Source organism: Cinclus cinclus, chromosome 4, assembly GCF_963662255.1.
Source record: "Cinclus cinclus chromosome 4, bCinCin1.1, whole genome shotgun sequence".
NCBI classification, from domain to species: domain Eukaryota; kingdom Metazoa; phylum Chordata; class Aves; order Passeriformes; family Cinclidae; genus Cinclus; species Cinclus cinclus.
The window spans coordinates 37,556,076-37,576,573 of NC_085049.1; the positions used below are offsets into that span (position 1 = coordinate 37,556,076).

Below are 20,498 nucleotides of genomic sequence, written 5' to 3' on the forward strand. Positions count from 1 at the left end.
AAATAGATTAACATTTTAGCCCTATGCCTTGTGTAGGAAAAAAACAGCCTTCATGTAAATGAGGAGATTATGAAAAAGCATACTTTAGCACAGCTAAGTTATTTCTGTTTTTTTTAAGACATTCTACTTTGCTGAAAAAACTGCTTTTTTTATGTTTGTGCAAAAATGCAAGTTAATATACATTTTGCTATTAAAACTGCAAGGTGGATTTGGACTAAGGGCTTCAGGTTTATGTAGGATATCTGTAGAAGGAATAAGTTGTATATGCAGCTACACAAGAATTTTTATATAAAGCTACACAAGAATTCCACTGCTCACCTGTTGTTTCTGTGGGGATTTTGACAAAATGGCTAATATCATGGAGCTGTTTCTGTGTAGAAATCCAAGATGTCATATTCATATGGATGGTGGTTCACAGTACTGCCATGGAAAGTATTGCCATGTACTCTAGAAGAGACTACTGTGTGGGAATAAAATCACGTAATACAGATATAATGAAATAAAGATCTTCAGGCTCACATGTTGCTAAGAGAACAGAAGTGTTTCACACAAATACATAAATGTATAAAATAAAAGGATCAAAGAACCAATTAACCAATTAACCATTAACCAATATCCATGCTGAAATCTAATTAAAGTGGGTTTAAGTGGAGTCATCTTCAACATCCCTTTTGCCTTTATAATGTTCTTAGAGTAAATAAAATTTGATAAAATACTACCACTAAGTTTACGTTTCTGTTAGAAACATTATACAACCTAAAATCAGCAAAAATATCTTTTGCGCTCAGATTAGCATTTTAATTGGAGAATATGTAAAGAGATATTTTATCAGACTTTGGAATGTGTTTGTTTATTGTCAGACAAGAACTCCCAGAATGGTGGGGTGTTTTCTTTAGAAACAAACAAGACAAAAAGTATTTTGATTTTAATCAAAAATGTATTTTCTCATAAAAAAAAATTCACATACTCACTGTGTCTACTCTACAGAATTTGTCCATTTCATTACACCATATGTCAACCCTAGTATATCTGTTCACTGCAAAAACTCGTGGCTATTTTGTGTAATACAGCACAGGAGGAGGTATTGCTCAGTTCCACTACTTTTATATAATAATTTAAAAAAAAATACAGAAAATGTTCTTGGCTACTTCCACTGTATTCCAGACTTAAAAGTCCCATGAAAGTTCTAGAATATGAAGTTAATTTTATTTGGTTGGTAGAATACCCTTAGAAGCCAGTTAATTAAAATTCTTCTCTTATACTGAGTCATATATATTCCATTTGTTGGCAGCAACAAAATCCAGGAATCTAGTGCCTTAGAGAAATATTTTTTCTTGTTGTCTTTTTATTCAGCACAAATACAGTCATGTGCTTTTTAATTCAGAAATTAAGTGATATACTGACATATTTATGACACATTTGTTGGTACACCTATCACAGTTGCTTTTACTTCCATTGCTGTGCTTTTTTCTTTGCCCATGTCCCAAAGAGTGATTAGAGGAGGATAAAGCTCATTGAGTGAAAAGGATTGTTTCTTCAGGTAATTCCTTAGATAGCTGTGTCCAATGCCAGAGTTCATATCTTGAGAGATGCAGCTGTAGAGATATATCACAGAGATGATTCCCAAAAGAGCACCAAGGCAGGCAAGGAATCCTATTATGTTGTTCTTTTCATACCCTTTCACTTCCAAGTCCAGTCCTTTTGTGGTTACATTGACACATTGTTTTCTATTCTGAGAATAGACAGTGGGAATGTCTATACAAATTTTGTATTCAGTTGATGGATTTAGATGTGTAAGATTATATACCTTTATATCAGATGGTATTCGAGCACTCTGTGCAGCCCGGGAGTCTTCAGCTTTCAGAAAGGCTGTCCATCTAACGCTAGACTTCAGAATTTTAGAACTTGCTTTCCATGAAACCAAAACAGAATTAGATTTTATGTCTTTTATTTTAATATTTAAAGATCCATTGTGTTCCTGAGGGAAAGAGCCGTCCACTTTAATCATGACTGACTTTAGGTCTGCCCCAACTAAATTTGTTGCTATGCATGTGTATAAACCACTTTCTCTTTGTGTTACATCACTTATATCTAACGTTCCTTCAGAATGAATATAGTACTTATCAGAGACAGTATTAGGCAAAAGTTTGTGTCCTGATGGTGTTATCCAGTAGATTTCAGGTTCTGGTTCTGCTGTTGCTCTGCAGTGCAAAGAAATATGGCTGCCAGCTTTTAAATCCAGTGTAGATGGAAAACTTTCAGGAGCTATCAGGGGAAGACAGATTTCCATCATTTCTCGAAAGTGTATCTGTCTCACATTCTGACCTTGGAGTTCAGGAGGGTCTACACAAAACAGGGACTCTGGCTCCATGAAACGAATGTTTGTTTTATTCATATTAATCCAGCGGATGACACAGTCACACCTAATGGGATTGCTGTGTATACTGACTTCTTTGAGGTTAGGCAGGGATTCCACTGTACTGCGGTACAGGGCACTCAGCGCATTGCTGTTGAGCATGAGTGATTCCAGCTTGGGGAGTCTGTAGAATGCATTGGGGTGAATGTATGATAATCTGGGGTTATTGGTTGCTTCTATTTTTCTTAAATCTGGCAAATTATCAACAGCAAGGCTATCTATAGAAATCAGTTCAGGCATGTTATTAATTCCTAACTCTTTTAGGTGCAGCATATTGCTAAAATCCCCTTGTCGTATTCTGTTAATGGGATTCTTATTTAGATCCAGAAATTTAAGATTTGTAGCCTTTTGAAGAGCGATGTGGGGCACTCTAACAAATCTGTTGTCATAAAAGGAAATACTTTCTAAGTTGTCAAGGCCAGCCAAAGCATTATCTGGTATTTCAGTGAGATTTATACCTGCTAAAACCAGGCTGCGCAGATTGCTAAGAGGCTTGAAGTTCATGTCTTCAATTCTGATTATTGGGTTTTCTCCAATCATGAGAACTTCAAGATTAGGAGTAGCTTCAAACCACTTTCTGTTGATCACTTGCAGGCCATTTGAATTGAGATGAAGTCTGAGAAGGTTATTGAGGCCTATGAAAGCTCCTGGTGCAATCACAGAAAGCAGATTATGATTAATATAAAGTTCTTGTAAATTGTTGAGTCCAGAGAGACATTCTTCAGGGAGTTCAGTAAGTTTGTTTTCTTCAAGGTACACCGAAAGCAGCTGTGGTATCTTTCTAAGATTAATACTGGTCACCGAGGCTAAATTGTTCTGAGATAAATCTAGACCAGTTAAATTCACTGGGAGGTCTACTGACTGTTCAATTTTTACAATATTATTAGTTTGTAGAAGTAGGACTTGTGTGTCAGCAGGCAGTGTAGCTGGAAAATGAAAAAGGCCTAAATCATTACAGTCCACTGTTGGTGCTTCCATGTAGACAGACCTGGGGGTGAACCATGGTCTGATTTCACATATACATGACTCGGGGCAGTCTGCCTTTCTTCCTACAGCTTGTAGTAGAGCAGTGGTAACTAGACCAAGCAGTAAATTAATTTTGAGTTGCAGGTCCTTCATCTTAGCTCGAATGTTCAGGAAAGCAAGAGACCCTTTAGTATTCCACAGTTATGGTCTTGGAATTCAGTATGACCTGGTCAATTAATAAAGCACAATCTTGCATTTATCAGATGACAATCATGAAGGACTTCCTTCCTGAGTATAAGTGATAAATTGGTAACCAACTTGTCCAGTAGTAAGAAGCATTTTGTGGAAATGAAGGTCACTTTGTCCTTGTTGACATAAAATTGATGAGCTTTGTGAAGATGAAGTATGTATAGATGGTCATAGGAGATTAAACAATTCATTTATTTAGTAGTATTAACTTCAAATTCCATGACTGATTAGTGTTTGCAGGAATGACAGGATGACCTAAAATACAAGAAGAGGAAATAATTAGTATAAGAACCTATAAAGTTATAAATTAATTTAGCCATCTTTTGCTCTCTACTGTTAATTATTGCAAGTAAGAAAAGAAAATGACTGTGGTGTCTGGAGTATTGTAGTGGTATCCAGATAGCATAAATTAAGTTAATACGGTAATATGTCTTTAGACTTTTAGCTTGTCATACATTCAGTGGAGCACTGTTCTACAGAAAGATGAAGATCCACAGAGTATAAAGTAAAATATATCAGTGAGATTTTTCTACATATTTTATCCTCCTTTAAAATATTTTCTTTTCTCTTTCAGTTATCACTGGAAGCAGAATAATTTCTGTTGGCTTTGAAAATGTAAACACTAAAAGAAATTCTATGGAGCATGAATATTTGACTTTTTTTGCATAAAGTTTCTAACTATAAAGAATATAATTTATGTGTAATCAAAGGGAAATGGAATGGTTGAATTAATACACATTCCTAATGACATTCTTAGGAAAGCCTCTAAGATATTTATATAGAAATATATGAAATTGAAAATTCACAGGTTTTATAATTTTTAATACTTTTTGTCACTACTGTTTAGAAAGAAAACTTTTTTCCTTTTCTATAAAGTGCTATTTAGAAAGAAATATGTACCTTATAATAAATAGCTTGTAATCTTGACAAATTCAAGCTCATCATTGACTTTCTTATTCTGGCTTCAATAACCTCAGTTGCAAGGAATATTAGCAAAAGTGTCTACAGAATGATAAAAAAAAAAATTACACTAGCAATTACTTCTTTGCTCTGTAGTTCTGCAAGAGTGTAAAGTTTGTAGACTGACTTCAGGTCCTAAATTATAGTAAGGATTGAAACCTTGTGGCATCAATGCAACTTGTGACATCACATGTGTGCTTCCCAGGTTTTAGATATGTACTTTCCTTTTGTGGAGTAAAATAAATCTACCTTTGAGTGTACATTTTGTTCCAGTGACACAACACAAAAGCTTCTGTGTTTTCTTATATAAAGTAGTATACATTCACAGCTTAATTTACTTCAGAATACAGACTTTACACTTAATTTCATCCAGACTTTGTTTCTGAAGACTGTTGTGCAATACACATTTATGACCTTTCTCCACTTGCCTTTAGTGTTAAAATTCACATTGACATTGTTTGACAAACCGTAAGAACAGTGTTTAATTGACATTGATAAATAATTTTGAAAGGGTTGCTGATATAGATAAGACAGAATTGCAAAAGTTAAGTGTCAACCGTTTGGATTTTAGGTGTCCTTTCCAGGCCCAGGAGGATTTGGCTTAGTGACCACTTATGCATTCTGTAACAGTTCAGAAGAAAGGTGTTGGACTGTGTAAAGTAATAGGAGCATTGGGCCAATTTGAAGTACATTTGGCAAGTCTTTGAGGCTGTTCTTTGTGCTATGTGCATTTAAGGACATTTAATATTTTATTTTAACATGTAAGTTTATTAATAGAATGAACAGACAATGTGTGAGATAAACATACAGAAAACATTCTGCTGTTTTGAGGATCAATAGTATGTTTTTATGCACATGGCCCAGTTTATACTAAAATACTAAGGCATACTGACTGAAATGGTAAAATATAGTCTGTTTCTTTGTTCTGGGAAATGAGATGAACTTGAGGATTGCAGAAAAATAAAGGTTTGTGTTGAAAAGTTAATGCCTGCAACTTGCTCTGAAGTTTGCTACCGGGGGCAAGGTGATACCCCTACGTGGAGTGCTGTCACATTTTCCAAAGGTCTTAGTAGAAATCATTCTATGCCAAATGCACAGATGTAATTGTGTAAGGGGAAAAGAGGATGGCTACGTGGGGGAGAATTTTTTTGTCATGTTCTTAATACATATTCTTGAAGTACATTTCGTACTGACTATTGTATTCTCAATTGGATCGTATATTAATGATGGAATTTTAGCACGATAAATACAGAATGTATACCTCAAATAATTGAAAGATCATTGAAAATCTCACCTGAATTGTAAATTAATTGAGATTCAACAGACTGCTACAACAGATACCTTATCTCAACCTTCTGATCCCACTATGATGCTCAGGGACTTCTGCTCAGTAGAGGGACTTGTGAAAGCATTCTGGAGAAGTGTAACAATACAGCTGACCTGGTTTTCTGTCCCTCCCTGGAAATTTGCTATTGGCCACTGTGAAACATCAAATATGGGCCAAGATGGAGTTTTCATGTGTGTCCCAGGCACCTGAGAGGCTGTACCATTTAGTGTACATAAACTACATTTTTATATACTTTTGCGCCAACATACTCTGGTATTTGAATTTATACTCCTGATTTTATATTCTTGTTTCTATGGGAGTCTCAAACCAGAAGTAAGGGCACCAGTGGATATTTCCATGTCATACATATCAGATAAGCTTTCTGCAAAAGGCAGCAGAAAAAAGAAGAGCTGAGATCCAGGTTGAAATTCTGCTTCATTATGATTTAATCTGATGTGCTTTCTATTTCTGGTGAATGCTTTAGCTGATAAGTCACCAGCTCAAGCTCATATGGTGCTCTAGCATAAATCATCCTTACTTCTTTGGTTAAAGGGCTTCTGTCTTGTGTAAAATATTCACTGAGGTTGAGTAGCTTGAATAACAGATTGTAGAATAATTTTGACACTTCCAGCCTGCAGCTATCATTCCAAAATACACTGTTTCAACTGAGAATGATTTTTTGTTTTAAAAAGTGGCATATCTATGTATTCTTTTATATAAAAATTATTTGGTTTTAAATGTCATTTAAGATGTGTAATAACATAATGTTTCTGGAGCAGAACGGACATCCATGCTGCCTTATGAGATCATACAATCATAGAATAGAATATTGGAAGTTGGAAGGGACCCATCACCTGCATCTGGCAGGACAACCTAAAACTAAACCATATGACTGTAGTACTCTTTGCATGACAGAGTCATGCTTTGAGTGACATTTTTTAAACTCTTTTGTTTATAACAGTATTATAGTGCGACTCCAGTATACATCTTGACTAAGAATATGAGAAAACATGGATTGCTGATGTAAGTTTTCCATCCCACCTGAAGTGATCAAAGCCTAGAATCAAGTTTAACTGGTTGCACTGATTATGTGAGTGTGTCTGTGTGTATGTAGCTAATTTCCAATCTGGAGATGTCTTCAAATAATTTTGAAGTGATAAAGTGAGCTGTCATTTACTGTAACAAAACAAACCTCATGTAAATTGCACTCAGCAGCATAAACTGTACCCAAAGTTCAGTTTCCTTGAAAACTGTGGTATCACAGAGATAAGTGTTTTTACTGAGAAAAAAAAACAACCAACCAAACAAAAACTTTGTGTTACTTTCAACTTCTGGAATGCATTGATTCCTTTTCTTCATTAATGTACCATTAATAGTAAATAGTGTATAAAATTTGAATGTAAATGGTCTTATTAGCAGTGATTTTCAAGATTTTTAATGTGTTCTGGTGCTTTAAAGCTGAGTGCTTTGTACCATCTAGAGTTTTATGTGAAAGTTTTGTGTTTTGAAGGTACTAATATAAGAATGACACAGAGACCCTGAAATTTTTTTGTTCTGTTTCTTTGAGTAGTATTTAAAGTAACTGAGGTTTACATATATATAGGTTTATGTGCCAAGAAAGCATTTTCTTTCTTGCTTTGAAAAAGAAGTTCTTTCAATTAATGCAAGTATGTCACCATTAACTCTTTGTTAGTGGATTTTGGTGACCTCTCAAGATTATTGATGTGATATTCTAATCAATTCTTAAAACTTCTACTATTCTTAGAACTTCCTCACAGTAGAGAAGCTTGCACAGGTAAGGCTCCACAGCAGATTATCACCAGTAAGCTGAGGTGTGGGATAAATGCTTCTGCACAAGCAGCAGGAAGAACTGTCCATCATAGGTTTGGAGTCTTTGATATAATTCTTTACCCTGCTGCATTTATAAATCTTTGTGTGCACTCTGATTGTATTTGTATTTCCTCACCCAGATGAAATAGTATGGTTTGCTTCCTAATGTCTGCAAATAAAAAGGTTAAATATTTTATATCTAATAAATTAGTATTCCTTATTAGTGCTTCAGGATTTTTGTTCTTGCTTTCAGGTACTAGAACTTATGTACTAAAACTGCTTACATCTTTGTGCAGTGATTATCTGTTCTTTTCTGGAAGTCCATCCCTGCTGTCACCCATACTTGGTGTCTTACTAAATCTGGTGTGTCTCTTGCTTTTAAGGTAGTATCTCTCACTTTTAGGAAAATGTACCCTGATGTGTGTGACTTTTTACTACCTAATTATTTCTTATGTCTTAATTAGTTTTCTTTTATTTATGGATTTTGACAGCTGGAGACTTGATTTGCAAGAGGGTGTCACCATTATTTGAGCTGGAAAAGACATTCAGTGAATGAATAAACTGAGCAACATTTCTCATCACTGGAGCAACAAACAGCTAAGAACCAAGTCAGAGTGGGCAGAAAGGAAAAGAAACACGTCAGGTTTTGGCAATCGTTCTTTTCCACTTCAGCAGTTAGAGAGACAGTGATAAAAACTAAAAATGCAGCAGTTACAGTGCAATGTGCCCTGCTGGCAATAAGGCAAACAGTGCACTTCACAAGGACCAATTTAGAAGTGGCAAGCATTTTGGAAACACAGCTGTTGGTACAAAGCTACCTTTCAAACACGTCAACTGAAAGAGAGGTTCTCAATTCTTGTCATTATATCTACTTTGAGCAGTTCTATGGACAGAAATCTGGAAATGTCATTAACCAAAAATTGGGTGTGAAACATGCCATAACTTACTTGATTTTACTTAGGTCACTTAGGGTTTTTTTCTGATTTTCTAAATGTTGGTTATGGAGATATATAGACTGAAGTTTGAACTTCTTTCTGATAACTTAATAAGACATTTTTTCCTTGTTTGTTTCATGGTAAAAAAACCAAAAAAGTTGCTTTCTTGGGCAATTTTTTTATTACACTACAATTAATAAAAATATGCAACTCTTCTATATTTGACATATTTCATTAAAGCACAAAAAGTTAATATAAGCGATATAATAGATTTTCATAACACAATTGGTCTTGAAATAATAATTATAGAAGTAAGCTATACTAGCTGATCTGAGAGGATTCCTGAAAATTATACAGGCACTGTAAAAGTGGAAAGCACTTCTGTTAGCCTATGCAATTTTGCCTTCATTCCACTCTCTGGAGCAAAGCATTTCATTCTGTTGCTCTTTACCAATAAAAATTAATAGTTCACTGAAATACACTCTTAATATTTTATATTCCTACATGTAGCTAAGATATAGGCTAACACTGAAAGACAAATTAGGATTTTCTAGAAATTTTGTGTTTCTGAGGTGTTTGACTTGGGCAGCTGAAAGTGTCAAATGTCTTAGGTTGAAAATCCCAAAAGTGAGTACCTGAAATATCAGGACATTTGTGAAAAATTTGGGTAGGGACTCTCTATTGGAACCTTGACTAATTTTGGAAATCCACTTTCCTTTTTTTCTAATGATTGATTTTTAGAACTTCAGGCTGGCCCTGAATAGCCTTATGTGCGAGATGTAAAAGAAATGGCAAAACTGGTATTCAGCCCTAGAAGCAATTGGAATTATCTGAATAACTATTTCAGCATATGTGTTTATATTTATTTTTTGTGCTAGTTACACCTCCTTTTAATTTTTCTCCTTAAGTGGAGTAAGTTTGCCTGAGGGAAAGCCACAGTCTTGGAATGTTTAATATGTGTATGTAAAGTTGGACACGTTGTCATACTTTAGACCATTGCAAGAATGCCAAGGTCTTATAAATCATTACAATTTTTATATCAATGGACATTGTGTGGTAAGAAGTTATATTAACCTACAAATACAGATAGAGTCAGAAAAACATTATGATCAGCTACATTTACATGAGATTTAACCTTTCTCACTAATTGTGTCTGGCTTACTATTCTACTGTTCTTGTTCACTGTCTCTTAATGGAGTTTAGCAGATATCAGAGGAATTATTACCACATACAATAAATTACGATCTTACTATAGCTCTCATTCTTGTATCAATCAAAAATTACATTCCAGTATTTTGAAAACCATTGCAATCTCTTAAGTCTCACAGCTTAGAAAATAGAGTATTCAAAGTAGATGTGATAAAAGCAAAAAAATAAATGGAATTTAAAGTAGTATGTATATATATTAATTTATTGTATATGCTATTCTGGAATAACTTTTCAATGGATAGAAATGAACATTTAGAAAAACATTTTTTTAAAAATGGAGGATGGAAAAATGTTACGATGTTTACTAGCCTATTTTAAATGGGATTACTGTCACTGACCATGGGCTGGCAGACAACTTTGGGAGTACCTGTATTAAGATGTTTGTCAACCAAAATCAAAAAGCTTAATAGAAATAGTATTTTTGTTACCATTATTAATATAGTGTCAGCAGCATCACTGTGTATTGGAGCTAAAGCAGTGGGTCAGGACCCTATCACCTTGTGTGTTCACTTGCTGCTGAACAAAACCGTGATCTTTACTCCACGGAGCTTAAAATTAAATGCAAGGCAAGGGACAACTGATGATTCAGACAGGTAAGAGAAAAAAGTCACTGTGGCAGTTTCTGAATATCCCTGGGTTTATTCTTCTCCTTTGGCTGTAGTCTAGTAGTTTACTGTCATGATCCTGCATTACTTTTCTAGTCTTTGATTTTAGATCTTCCTTCTATTGTTCTGTCTCTCATGTGCTTTTAACTTTTAATCATACACTACCTAGCCATTGAATACATCTTTCCTTTTCACAAATGTCACAGCAAAAGATGAAGAAGAGTTACTTTGATCTCACAAAGGAATTAATCATTTCAGTAATTAGTTACCTGTTTTTTGCTTCTCTTAATATAAAGTGCACAAAATAATTTTTATCTTTTTTTAGTGAGAAGAGATTTTAGAAGATTATATGACAAGAGAATGAATTTCAATGGAAGCTACACATTTCTTTACCATTTTTAACTTGTAATTTATTTTCTAATTTTTAATGTGGCTTTCCAAATGCTCTTGCAATATATTCAATGTGTGTCCATTAAACTATATATAATTTTATGTACTTGGATGAAGAAAAAGAAACTTTAAAAAGAACCCAAACTGATGTTTATTTTATTTCTTCCTCCTGAATCAGATATTGCATGTGTAATTCTGATGTTTTTATATAGAGATGTAACACATTGCTAGAATTACATTATATTTTCTAGTTATCAGAGAAAATAGACCAAAATGTTACCAATAACTCTTCAAAATACTTAGATCCTTGGTATCCTTTTTGTAGTTCTTAGCCTTAGACAGATTTCACTGTGTGACTTTATTGCTGCCATTATTAAGCAATTTTGTACAAAAATGATGGCTGTAACTTAGGAAAGTAAAATGTTAATTTAGATTTATTCGTACATGTTCAGCTTCTTTCTGACAGTTGTCATGTTAGCAGTGGAGAAGCACATATTGGCAGTTACCTAGGCACATAGTTGGCAAGAGAGCAGTCACGTTCTGGATGTGGGTGCATGTACCCAGCTACCAGATGCTTCTAGCAGATGGCCAGAACTAAAGATTTCGGACCAGTTTTGGCTTGATTTGCTAGAAAGCTACCATACAGATTCTGCAAATCTGTAGTACATTTGACTAGTAAATAAGCCCAGCCAAAATCCAGCAAAGCTACTGGCAAAATCTACATATGTTTTTTCCTCTGGGGCTCTTAAAATGTAAATATTAAATATGCCTATACCATAGAAATATGTGTGTTCAGATACCTGTAATAAAGACAGAAACAGGTAGTGGCTATACTTACCACATGATATTTTCCGTAGCAATTAATTTGTCTCTCTTTTTCAATTTTTTTTTTTTTTTATCATGGGGAAAAAGGTCACTGTAATAAAACTAGCATAATAAAAAAGATAACTTTAGGAGTTACAATTTCTATTTTATAATTTGTCAGTAACAGAAATTTAGGCTTGGAAGACCTAAATTACTTTAAATTGTTGGTCTTTAATGGCAGCCTCTGAATATTTAGTGAATTCAGCTTTTAGTTTATTGGTATATTTATGGTTTGTTTGGGACATGATCACATCAAGGTAAATGCTATTATAATAATCTATAAAAAGTTATGTCCAGTGTGCATTGTATTGAGTATCAACTATAATAATCCAAAGATATAAATGACGTTAATGAATGCACTTATATCAGCAACATCCTGCTACAATGACAGCCAGCAATTGATGTATATACTTAGAACATATTACATGAAATTTGGTTTGAGATACATGAAGGGAAAACATTTATTGCTTATCATTATCGTAAGCAGAAAGTAAAAAACAAAAAGTGGTTTATTTTTGAGGTGCCAGTAGTGGATGAGATTTTATTATGTCATGAATATTCCTACCCAATTACACCGACTTGCCTTTTTTTATAATTGTGACTATATTGGGTGATTACTTCCATTTGGAGCCACCTGGAGAAGCAGGTTCGCAATGTATTGTGCAACAAAAATAGACAATTTAAAAAATATTTTTTTGTAATTTTTTTTTGCTTGAGGCAGTGTAGAGAAATGAACTGATGAAAAATAATACTTCAGGATGCAAGGACTGACAATTCATAAACCAAAATATTATTGTAAAGATCAGAAAATAAAAGATCTTTTTCTGCTGGGCTTTTTAACAATTGGAGTAATTTAGGCATACTCATAAATTACAAACTCATAGAGATACTGTCATATACTGGTTTGATTGCAGAAAGTATTTGGGTTTGTATCTAGTTTTAATTACAGTTTTTGCTCAACTGAGCATGTCACTAATAATATTACATGTTATGGTGGTTTTTATGTGATTCTCAAAACTAATGTTATATTTAGACCTAAAATTATAGGGTTTTTTGGCTTTTATCACCCATTTGTTTGCTGTAATCCACACTATATGTTTACCATGATTCACTTCTTATTTCCCCTGAAATACATACATTAAAATAGTGATATAATCTTCTCAAGATTTACTTTTTAAAATAAGACCAGAAGAAAGATGACAAATACAATATAGATAAACAGCAGTACTTACAGTTAAGTATCATATTCCTTCTACTGTGTGTGTCACTACAGCAAAATAATCTTATAGTTCCTGGAACATTAACTGAATCCTCTTTCAAGTGTTTTTAATTTCCTTTCAAAATTGAAAGTTTAGATAAACCTTTTCAGAATGTATAGATACAATACCCACTGATCCCACTCCATTATTTCCCAGTGTATAACTCTTCTAGTGTTTTATTGTTGTTTTAAAATATTCTTTTAAATTTTGTCTGAAATGAAAGATTGACTCAATTCCTTAGAGTTAGATGATTTGGCTCATTAGAATTGAACAGGATTATTTCAATTATGAAACTTCAATTATGAAACACTGATATAGTCACATTTTGATTTTGTATTTGTTTCTTAGCTTTACAGAATCTATCATCTTTGCATCACTTTTCTAAATTTTGGACGCCAAATTTGACATCAGCACAAAGTCTGACATTCTGACCTTCCAAAGAATTTTGACCAGTATTTATTGTTCAAGAATTCATGCCAATCAACCAGATTGCAGTCACTGCAATCAAAAGTTTGCATTAGTTTTTCCTTGGCATGCATAATTTCTCTTGCATTTTGTTGTGATTCCTACTTATGATTCCAAAGCTTTGGATAGACATATCTGCTGTAGGTGCTTATACAGAGACATGTAAGAACACTACCTCGCACATTATGATCAGAATGATGGAGATTCAGAGATGTATTTGTGCAATGAAATGCCTCTTGCTATAGAAATGTTGCTCTTCAGACTGAAGAAAAGGCAAGTTTGAATTAAGATGCTGAAAAGATGCTATTAGTGGTGATTATGGAACAGCTTTTTTTATCACACATATTAAAGTGGGATGGGACAGATAAACCATTTCAAACTGTCCTTCCAGTTTGTCCTTCCAAAGATGGATTGGGCATAATTTTGTAATGATGTTATGCCAAAGCAATCTGCATTTTTATTCTAAGACATTTTTTTAAGCCTGACTTGAGCCTTCATGCTTTCAGAAAATAGCATGGTTGTCTCTTTCAGCAATAAAACAACTTGAATAAGTAAAGATAGATCATGCAATAGTGTGATATTTCAACAATGTAAAATGATAAGTTATGCTTTCAGGGTCTAGTAGTAATTCCTGATGCAAAGCTGGAAGTTACAGAATGAAGGAGATAGACACAGCATGCTTCCTTACTCATAGGGGGACCACTGGCACCAGAATGCCTGTGAAACAAAAATTATGAGCCCAGCAGATGCCAAAAATCATGTTAGCTTATTGGTTACAGGTAAGAACCCTCATGAAAGGCTGTATATGGTGCTGGTCACTGAGGTTCAATACAACAAATTGGCATTAGGGCAGAATCAGTTGGTTTGAGGAAAATTACAATAAAATTTCTGAAAGAAACTAGGAAAATGAAGGTTGCTTACTCTATAAAACAGTTTTAGATTTGTTGACAGCAGAGGAGAGTTGTTAGTTCTTTGTACAAACATTTAGTACAGTGACAAATAATTTACAACTAGATAAGGAGTAGTTGTATTTATTCAATAAACATGCAGTTGTTTTTCTCCCTGTATGTGCATCATAATTCTATAATAATATGTCAACTTTGAGGGGCCATATGAGGATTAATTCCTGGTGGTCTGTTGAATTAATAAATGGTTCTCCCCAGTTAACTAAGAGTATGTATGGAAACTAACTGGAACTAATTGAGAATACATACTGCCACATATGGAAAATAATCAGGAGTATATATATAGAAAACAGGTGAGCAAACATAATGGAAGCATACTTAAGTGTCCCAGGTAAAGTGTTTAAATGCATAGAAAATCCCTAGATACATGCTGAAAGTGATGACTTAGGTATGTTTTTTTTTTTTAAATCCTACATGCAATCTGCAGTATTTAAAACTATATTTGTTGCTATAGTTGTGAAGAAAAATATGCATATACCATGGAAGAGTTTAAAGCAGCGGACACTGATATTTGGAAGGGTGTATTGACTTTTTAACACATCCTTCATTACCTAGTATGTTAAAACTAGGCAGACAGCATCCCTATAGCATTTGATTGACCATCTAAAAAAAGAGATTAAGATGCTGAGGTGTTTCTCTAAAAATATATAATAGGTCTTCTATGTTGCAGCAGTGCCTAACAGGTAGATTATTATCCGAAGATAATTCACTTGATGGAGTTAGCTGATGCAGTACACACACCAATACCAATAAAAGGGAATTAAGGATTAATATGGTTAATCATAATATAAACAGGTAAATGAGGATAATTCAGCTTTGGTGTGTGTCTTTGTTCCACCAGTTCTTATACATGTGAACTAAATATATAGTTTAAGTTCTCTTGTAGTGTAATTATTCTTCCTTCTGGCAATAGTTTTCACCTTGTTTGATATTGTAATGATGGAAGTTATAAACCACCTGTCTGTCTCCTTGCAAATGACTTTGTGTCCTCTGTTAATGAGCTAGGAAATGTCACCTTAAGCTGCCTTTATCATTCCTAATACAAAGAAAACAAACCATGGAAAGGATTTTTGAAGATCAGAATCCATAGCGGTCCTTAGGTTTGTTTAAGTATGCTTTAAACTGTCCTTATCATTGTATCCTATTGTATGTGGGAAATGGAAATTTTTAAAGTAAATCCAGATTTGGAAAATGGAGTGTGGAACACTGAGTCTTCTAATTCCTGTATTTTTCAAGCCTTAACCAATCAGGTTCACTTTCCTCTTCTCATTGTGGAGAATGATCCTGATGTAGTTCTGATATGTCACTTCTGAATCTCTGGTGCCATCCAGTAATTTTCAGTTGGTTAAAGGTTGAGATTATTCTGTGATTAAATGAATAGGCAAAGCATCACATCTGAATAGCTGAGAACTTGAAAAGTCCTGAAAAAACTCCCTTGAAGGTGACAGAATGTTTTTTCTGTCTCTTGGTATTCATGAGCAATAATGTGAGCAACATCCAGGGAAGATGAAATAGCATTTGAAAGTTATAGAAGTAATGAGTAGAAAGTCATGTAGTTATGAGGTGGAATAGCTTTGTTTGGCAGTCCTTCAGGAGCAGGCTTTTAGGACTTGCATTTCAAGCAGTAAGGAAAATACCCTAAAGGCCATAAAAATGTTTGGCTCGAAAATTGGGTTTTAGTTTCATTATAATTCCCAGGTTGCTGTGAAAAATTAGAATTGAATGTAAATTGTTAAGAGATAAATATTTTCGCTGTTTAGTTGCCTTTTTTCTACAAATGCTTCTTTAAAAAGGGTCACTTTAAAAAATAATTTTAACATTTTTTTGGTAGTTGCTAGGAGCCTATCTTGGAACAAAATACTTAAGATTTATTGAGATATATTCTCTCCAAAGCCAGGATGTCTCAAACCTTTTTAATGTCCTTGTAGTTTATAGTCATCTGGACACAGAAAACTGATATTCACGAGAGTAATGTTTTAATGAAAGATGAAATTTCTACTGCCGGTGGAGACATAGTTACTTAGTTACAAACCCCTATAATTAGCTTGAAAGAAATAAAAATGGAAGACTACAATTACATGTTGATAAAGATAAGAAAGACAAGGCTTGGTATTCCTTCAAACATTGCCATATAGTGACCTGCACCGGTCCAAAATTTTTGAACACGTTATTAGTAGCTTGATCTTTTACCAAACCCTTTTTTTTTTTGTCAAGGGATCTCATGCTTTGAAGTCAATTGTTGTTTTGTTGAGAGTTAGTAAAACACCTGAATGTTTCTTCAGAAGGATTAGGCATCCTTTTCCTTATCGTGACAATACAGGATGATAATGTAATAAATAAGATGGTACCAAGGATATTTTGGTTATAGCAACTGCTGGATGCTTGTGAAACAAATGTTAACTATTAGCTATGCTTTACTGGTAAGCATTCATAGTTTTTTTTTTCTTAGGCTGAATAATCTCATTTTAATACTATGTAGCTACCAAACTAATAACTAAGGAAATGGTAAAATGAGGAAGTCTTGATAAGTTTCATTTTTTTTTCCTTCTGGTCTTCCAAGCTATTTTCAGTGTTTTAATTCTTTCAGGAATTGCTATTAGACTTCCCCTATGTCAAAGAATATGAATTCTATTATTTTACAACAGAAATGCTTCTAATAATGTACCCAAATACTTCCCTATATGTGAATTCAATTTCTAGAACTGTTAAGGAGAAGGAGGCAACATTTCTCTCTCTTAATTTGTAATAAATGTAAAAGAAACTTACAACAAACTTTTTGATGAATGGAAAGGTTTGTTTTGATTTATTTTATTGTACTTTATATATAAAGATTATACACAAATGTGTTCCTTGAAATCCAGTGGAAAGATAAATCAGCACATTCCAGTTAAAAAAAATCTTTCTGGTTCATTTGCTTAATTGTGAAATAGCATATTTTTCAAGCTTTTATTAAGGTTTGAAATAATTAGCCTTCATTAGTTTGGTAATTAGTTTAGGCAGATTGTTTTGGAACAGGCTCGTTTCTATCTTACTGCTATTGAGTCTCTAATACTTTTGTTATGAAAGTCACTCTTGATGAATTTTTCACCATGGTTTTAATTGCTTTCTCTTTGAAAAATAATAATAGCTAAGCAGCATGAAGCAGAATTTGTTTCATGAGAAGAAAAATCCTTAGAAAAATCCATGTTAGTTTGATATTTTAATGTTTACAAGTGTTAGGCTTCCATTCTTTGTGTTATAGAAAGAATTTTCCAGTGTTACAAACTATACCAGACAAATACAGGTAATTCTTTGGGACTATCAGGCAGCATACTTCTAAAGCAACAGTTGCTATAATCGTCTTTGTTATATACCCTTTCTTAATTTTAATATTCAAAATTATTAGCATTGGATTTCAGTGACTTCTGTTCGATATGACAGTGTTCATGGGGGCACTGGCACACATTGCAAAACTGCATATATTTCTTCATAAAGTAAACCTTTTCAGTAGAGTTAAAAATAAAATTTCAGTGTCTGCCTGCAGGAAAGGAGGATACAGATAGAGTGAGTATTCTGCAGTATGGGCATATGTCAGAATCCAGCTGAGGTTAACTGTGGTCTCATTTAATTTTGTGCCTGGAAAATACTCAGAATACTTATTGACTGGAATTCAACTTAAAGAAGCTCCATTCATGTCTCCCAGCCGTTCACATCCTAATTTGTGGGATGCTGCTATGTGCCATTCATTATACTCATATACTTCCTGCCAGCCAGGTTCAGAGTTTAGGAGAAAATATATTTGGTAAAAAAAAAATTTCAAAGTATTCAGAATGACTATGATTTTCTTTAATATTTTTACTTTTTAAATTTGGTCTTCTCAGCTGCACCCTATGTTTGCTAAATAGCTGTGGAATAATAATGAATTACTAGGAATTATAGAAATTAACTTCTTCCTTCCTGGCTAGTATTCTGAGTACAATTTAAATATATAATATTACATTTAATTGTTGATTATACTGAAAGGAATAGGTACAAACAGATTTTGTCTGCCAGAGGCAGATGGGTAAGTAAGATGAGGGCAAAGAGAAGGGTTGGGGTTTTTTTCCTACTTTGAGTTCAAAGTAAAACCAAATTGATGTTAACTTAATTGTAATTCTGCTCTACACAATGATTTCTAGTACTTCTCATTAAAAAAAAAAAAAAAGAAAATTAAACATTGGTTGCTTTGTCCTTTGAGGGCTTTTTTTTCCACTCAGACTAAGGCTCTATTCCTAATGGCTGTTTGGGGACCCATGTGGTAAAAATTAGACTTCTCAATCCTTTAGGCCTAAAAGAGATGAATGAAACCAGCATTTACAATGCCATCAACCTGTTAAGAGAGCTCAGTGTTTTTCACACATAACCTGAAAGGTTTCAAATTCTAGGCCAAGCTCCATGTCTCTCGGGGTTATCAATGTTTCCTACTTTCTGCAGTTTGCTGTCGTATGTACTAGATTTCATTTACCAGTTCTTGATTTAAGTAGTTAACTGCAAGGTTTTTTTCCAACACTGTTCCCCATCTAACCAGTCTGAAAAAACACAATAATTCACATTTGTTATTTGATATTCTGAGTTTACTGTTACCTCTGTGTAATACTTTGTGTTGGAGGTACTTTCAAAGTAAATGACTCACTTTTCATAAACTGTTGCTTATGAACTTTATTGAATCCCAGCCAGAATATGCTTTACAGCTGAACAATTTCAAGTAATAGACTTGGAATTCATTTTGCATGGCTTTTTGTGTGAAAACAGATTTATTCCTGCAAACAAATTTGAAAAGCAGGAAAAAGCATATATGATTCAGGATGTCTGGATTCTGAATGCAACATAACTTTTGCAAAAATCCTTAGCACTTTTTTCGATGTTTACATTTCTGTGTTATAGGCATAAATTCTAAATATACCAGGAATACTTCTAGAACTACTTGTAAACTATTTATTGCATTCTTAAATGCAAGGAATTTGAACAGAATGATCCAGTGCAGTATTTTCTTTCTGCTGAGAGATGCTTTTCATGCCACTTAGGAAAGTCCATTAATTCCTGAGGGCTCAATTCTGTCTGGTTAGGCATAGATTGTAGAATTGTGTGGTGATGAGCTTTATTTTCTAAGATAACCACATGGACATAGAGTGCCTCTGGGGCTTAGGCTTGTACAGTCACAAAAGCCTTATCTTTCTGAGATAACCACATTGACCTACACTGCCTCTGGCTGTGGAAATGGTGGATTTGAGGACAGGAACTTCAAAAAAGAGGTCTCAAACCTCATTAATGGTATGAAAAGCAAAAATCATCACAAGCCACTCTTTCCCATATATGCAATAAGATTTCTGACTGCTCTTTCCCCTCTGCCTTCTCTCAAAGATCTCGTCAACAATCAGGTCAAATTTGCATCAGTGTGTTTCTAGCGTTAAAAATAAAAAATTAATTTCTGTTAAACCAAAACATATAATAATAAAGAACCTACAGCTTAAGAGACTTTGGTGTTTCATTGATGAGAAAAGTATTGCACAGAAAAATCATCTGGAGGGTTCATTAAAGACACAAAATTGTTGCTCTTTCGTCTTGCACCAAGCCCATGGCCCTGACATTTAATCAGAGCCAGAATGGCATTTATTGAATCTCACATTGACTAAGTCTTGAATTAAAGTGACTTACTTAATAAGCCAAATAAACTGCAAAATAGTTATATTTTTACTTATTTTATTAGTTTATGTGCTTGTGCTTTCACTTGAAGATGTGCTTGGAGAATCTAACCATAGAGTGACTAAAAAAAATTATTTCTCTCCCTTTATCACGTATATTTAATATACTTATTTTATCTGTTTATCAACCTAAACCAATATAAGACAAACCAAATGCAGGATTTTGTTTAAAAATAAAGAGAATTGTTTTTAGACTTATTAATAGCTCAGTATTTTTTTCTCTTGAGAGTGTACTTAGAGCAGGTATTGTTTATCTAAGACCTAAAGTAAGCAACAGATGGGTAGCTAGCACTGAGTTGAATGCTTTCATACAGACAGACTGTACAACATGAAACCTT

The 20,498-nt window shown here is 33.8% G+C and overlaps 2 protein-coding genes across 2 annotated transcripts in view; one reads left to right on the top strand and one right to left on the bottom strand.

Moving 5' to 3' along the window:
• IMMP2L (inner mitochondrial membrane peptidase subunit 2) overlaps positions 1-20,498 on the top strand; it is a 393,363-nt gene that overhangs the window by 151,247 nt on the left and 221,618 nt on the right. The gene's annotated exons all lie outside the window — the stretch shown is intronic.
• Positions 1,409-3,535, bottom strand: LRRN3 (leucine rich repeat neuronal 3). The gene has a single exon (XM_062491102.1). It carries the CDS (start codon positions 3,533-3,535, stop codon positions 1,409-1,411), a length of 2,127 nt encoding a protein of 708 aa, XP_062347086.1.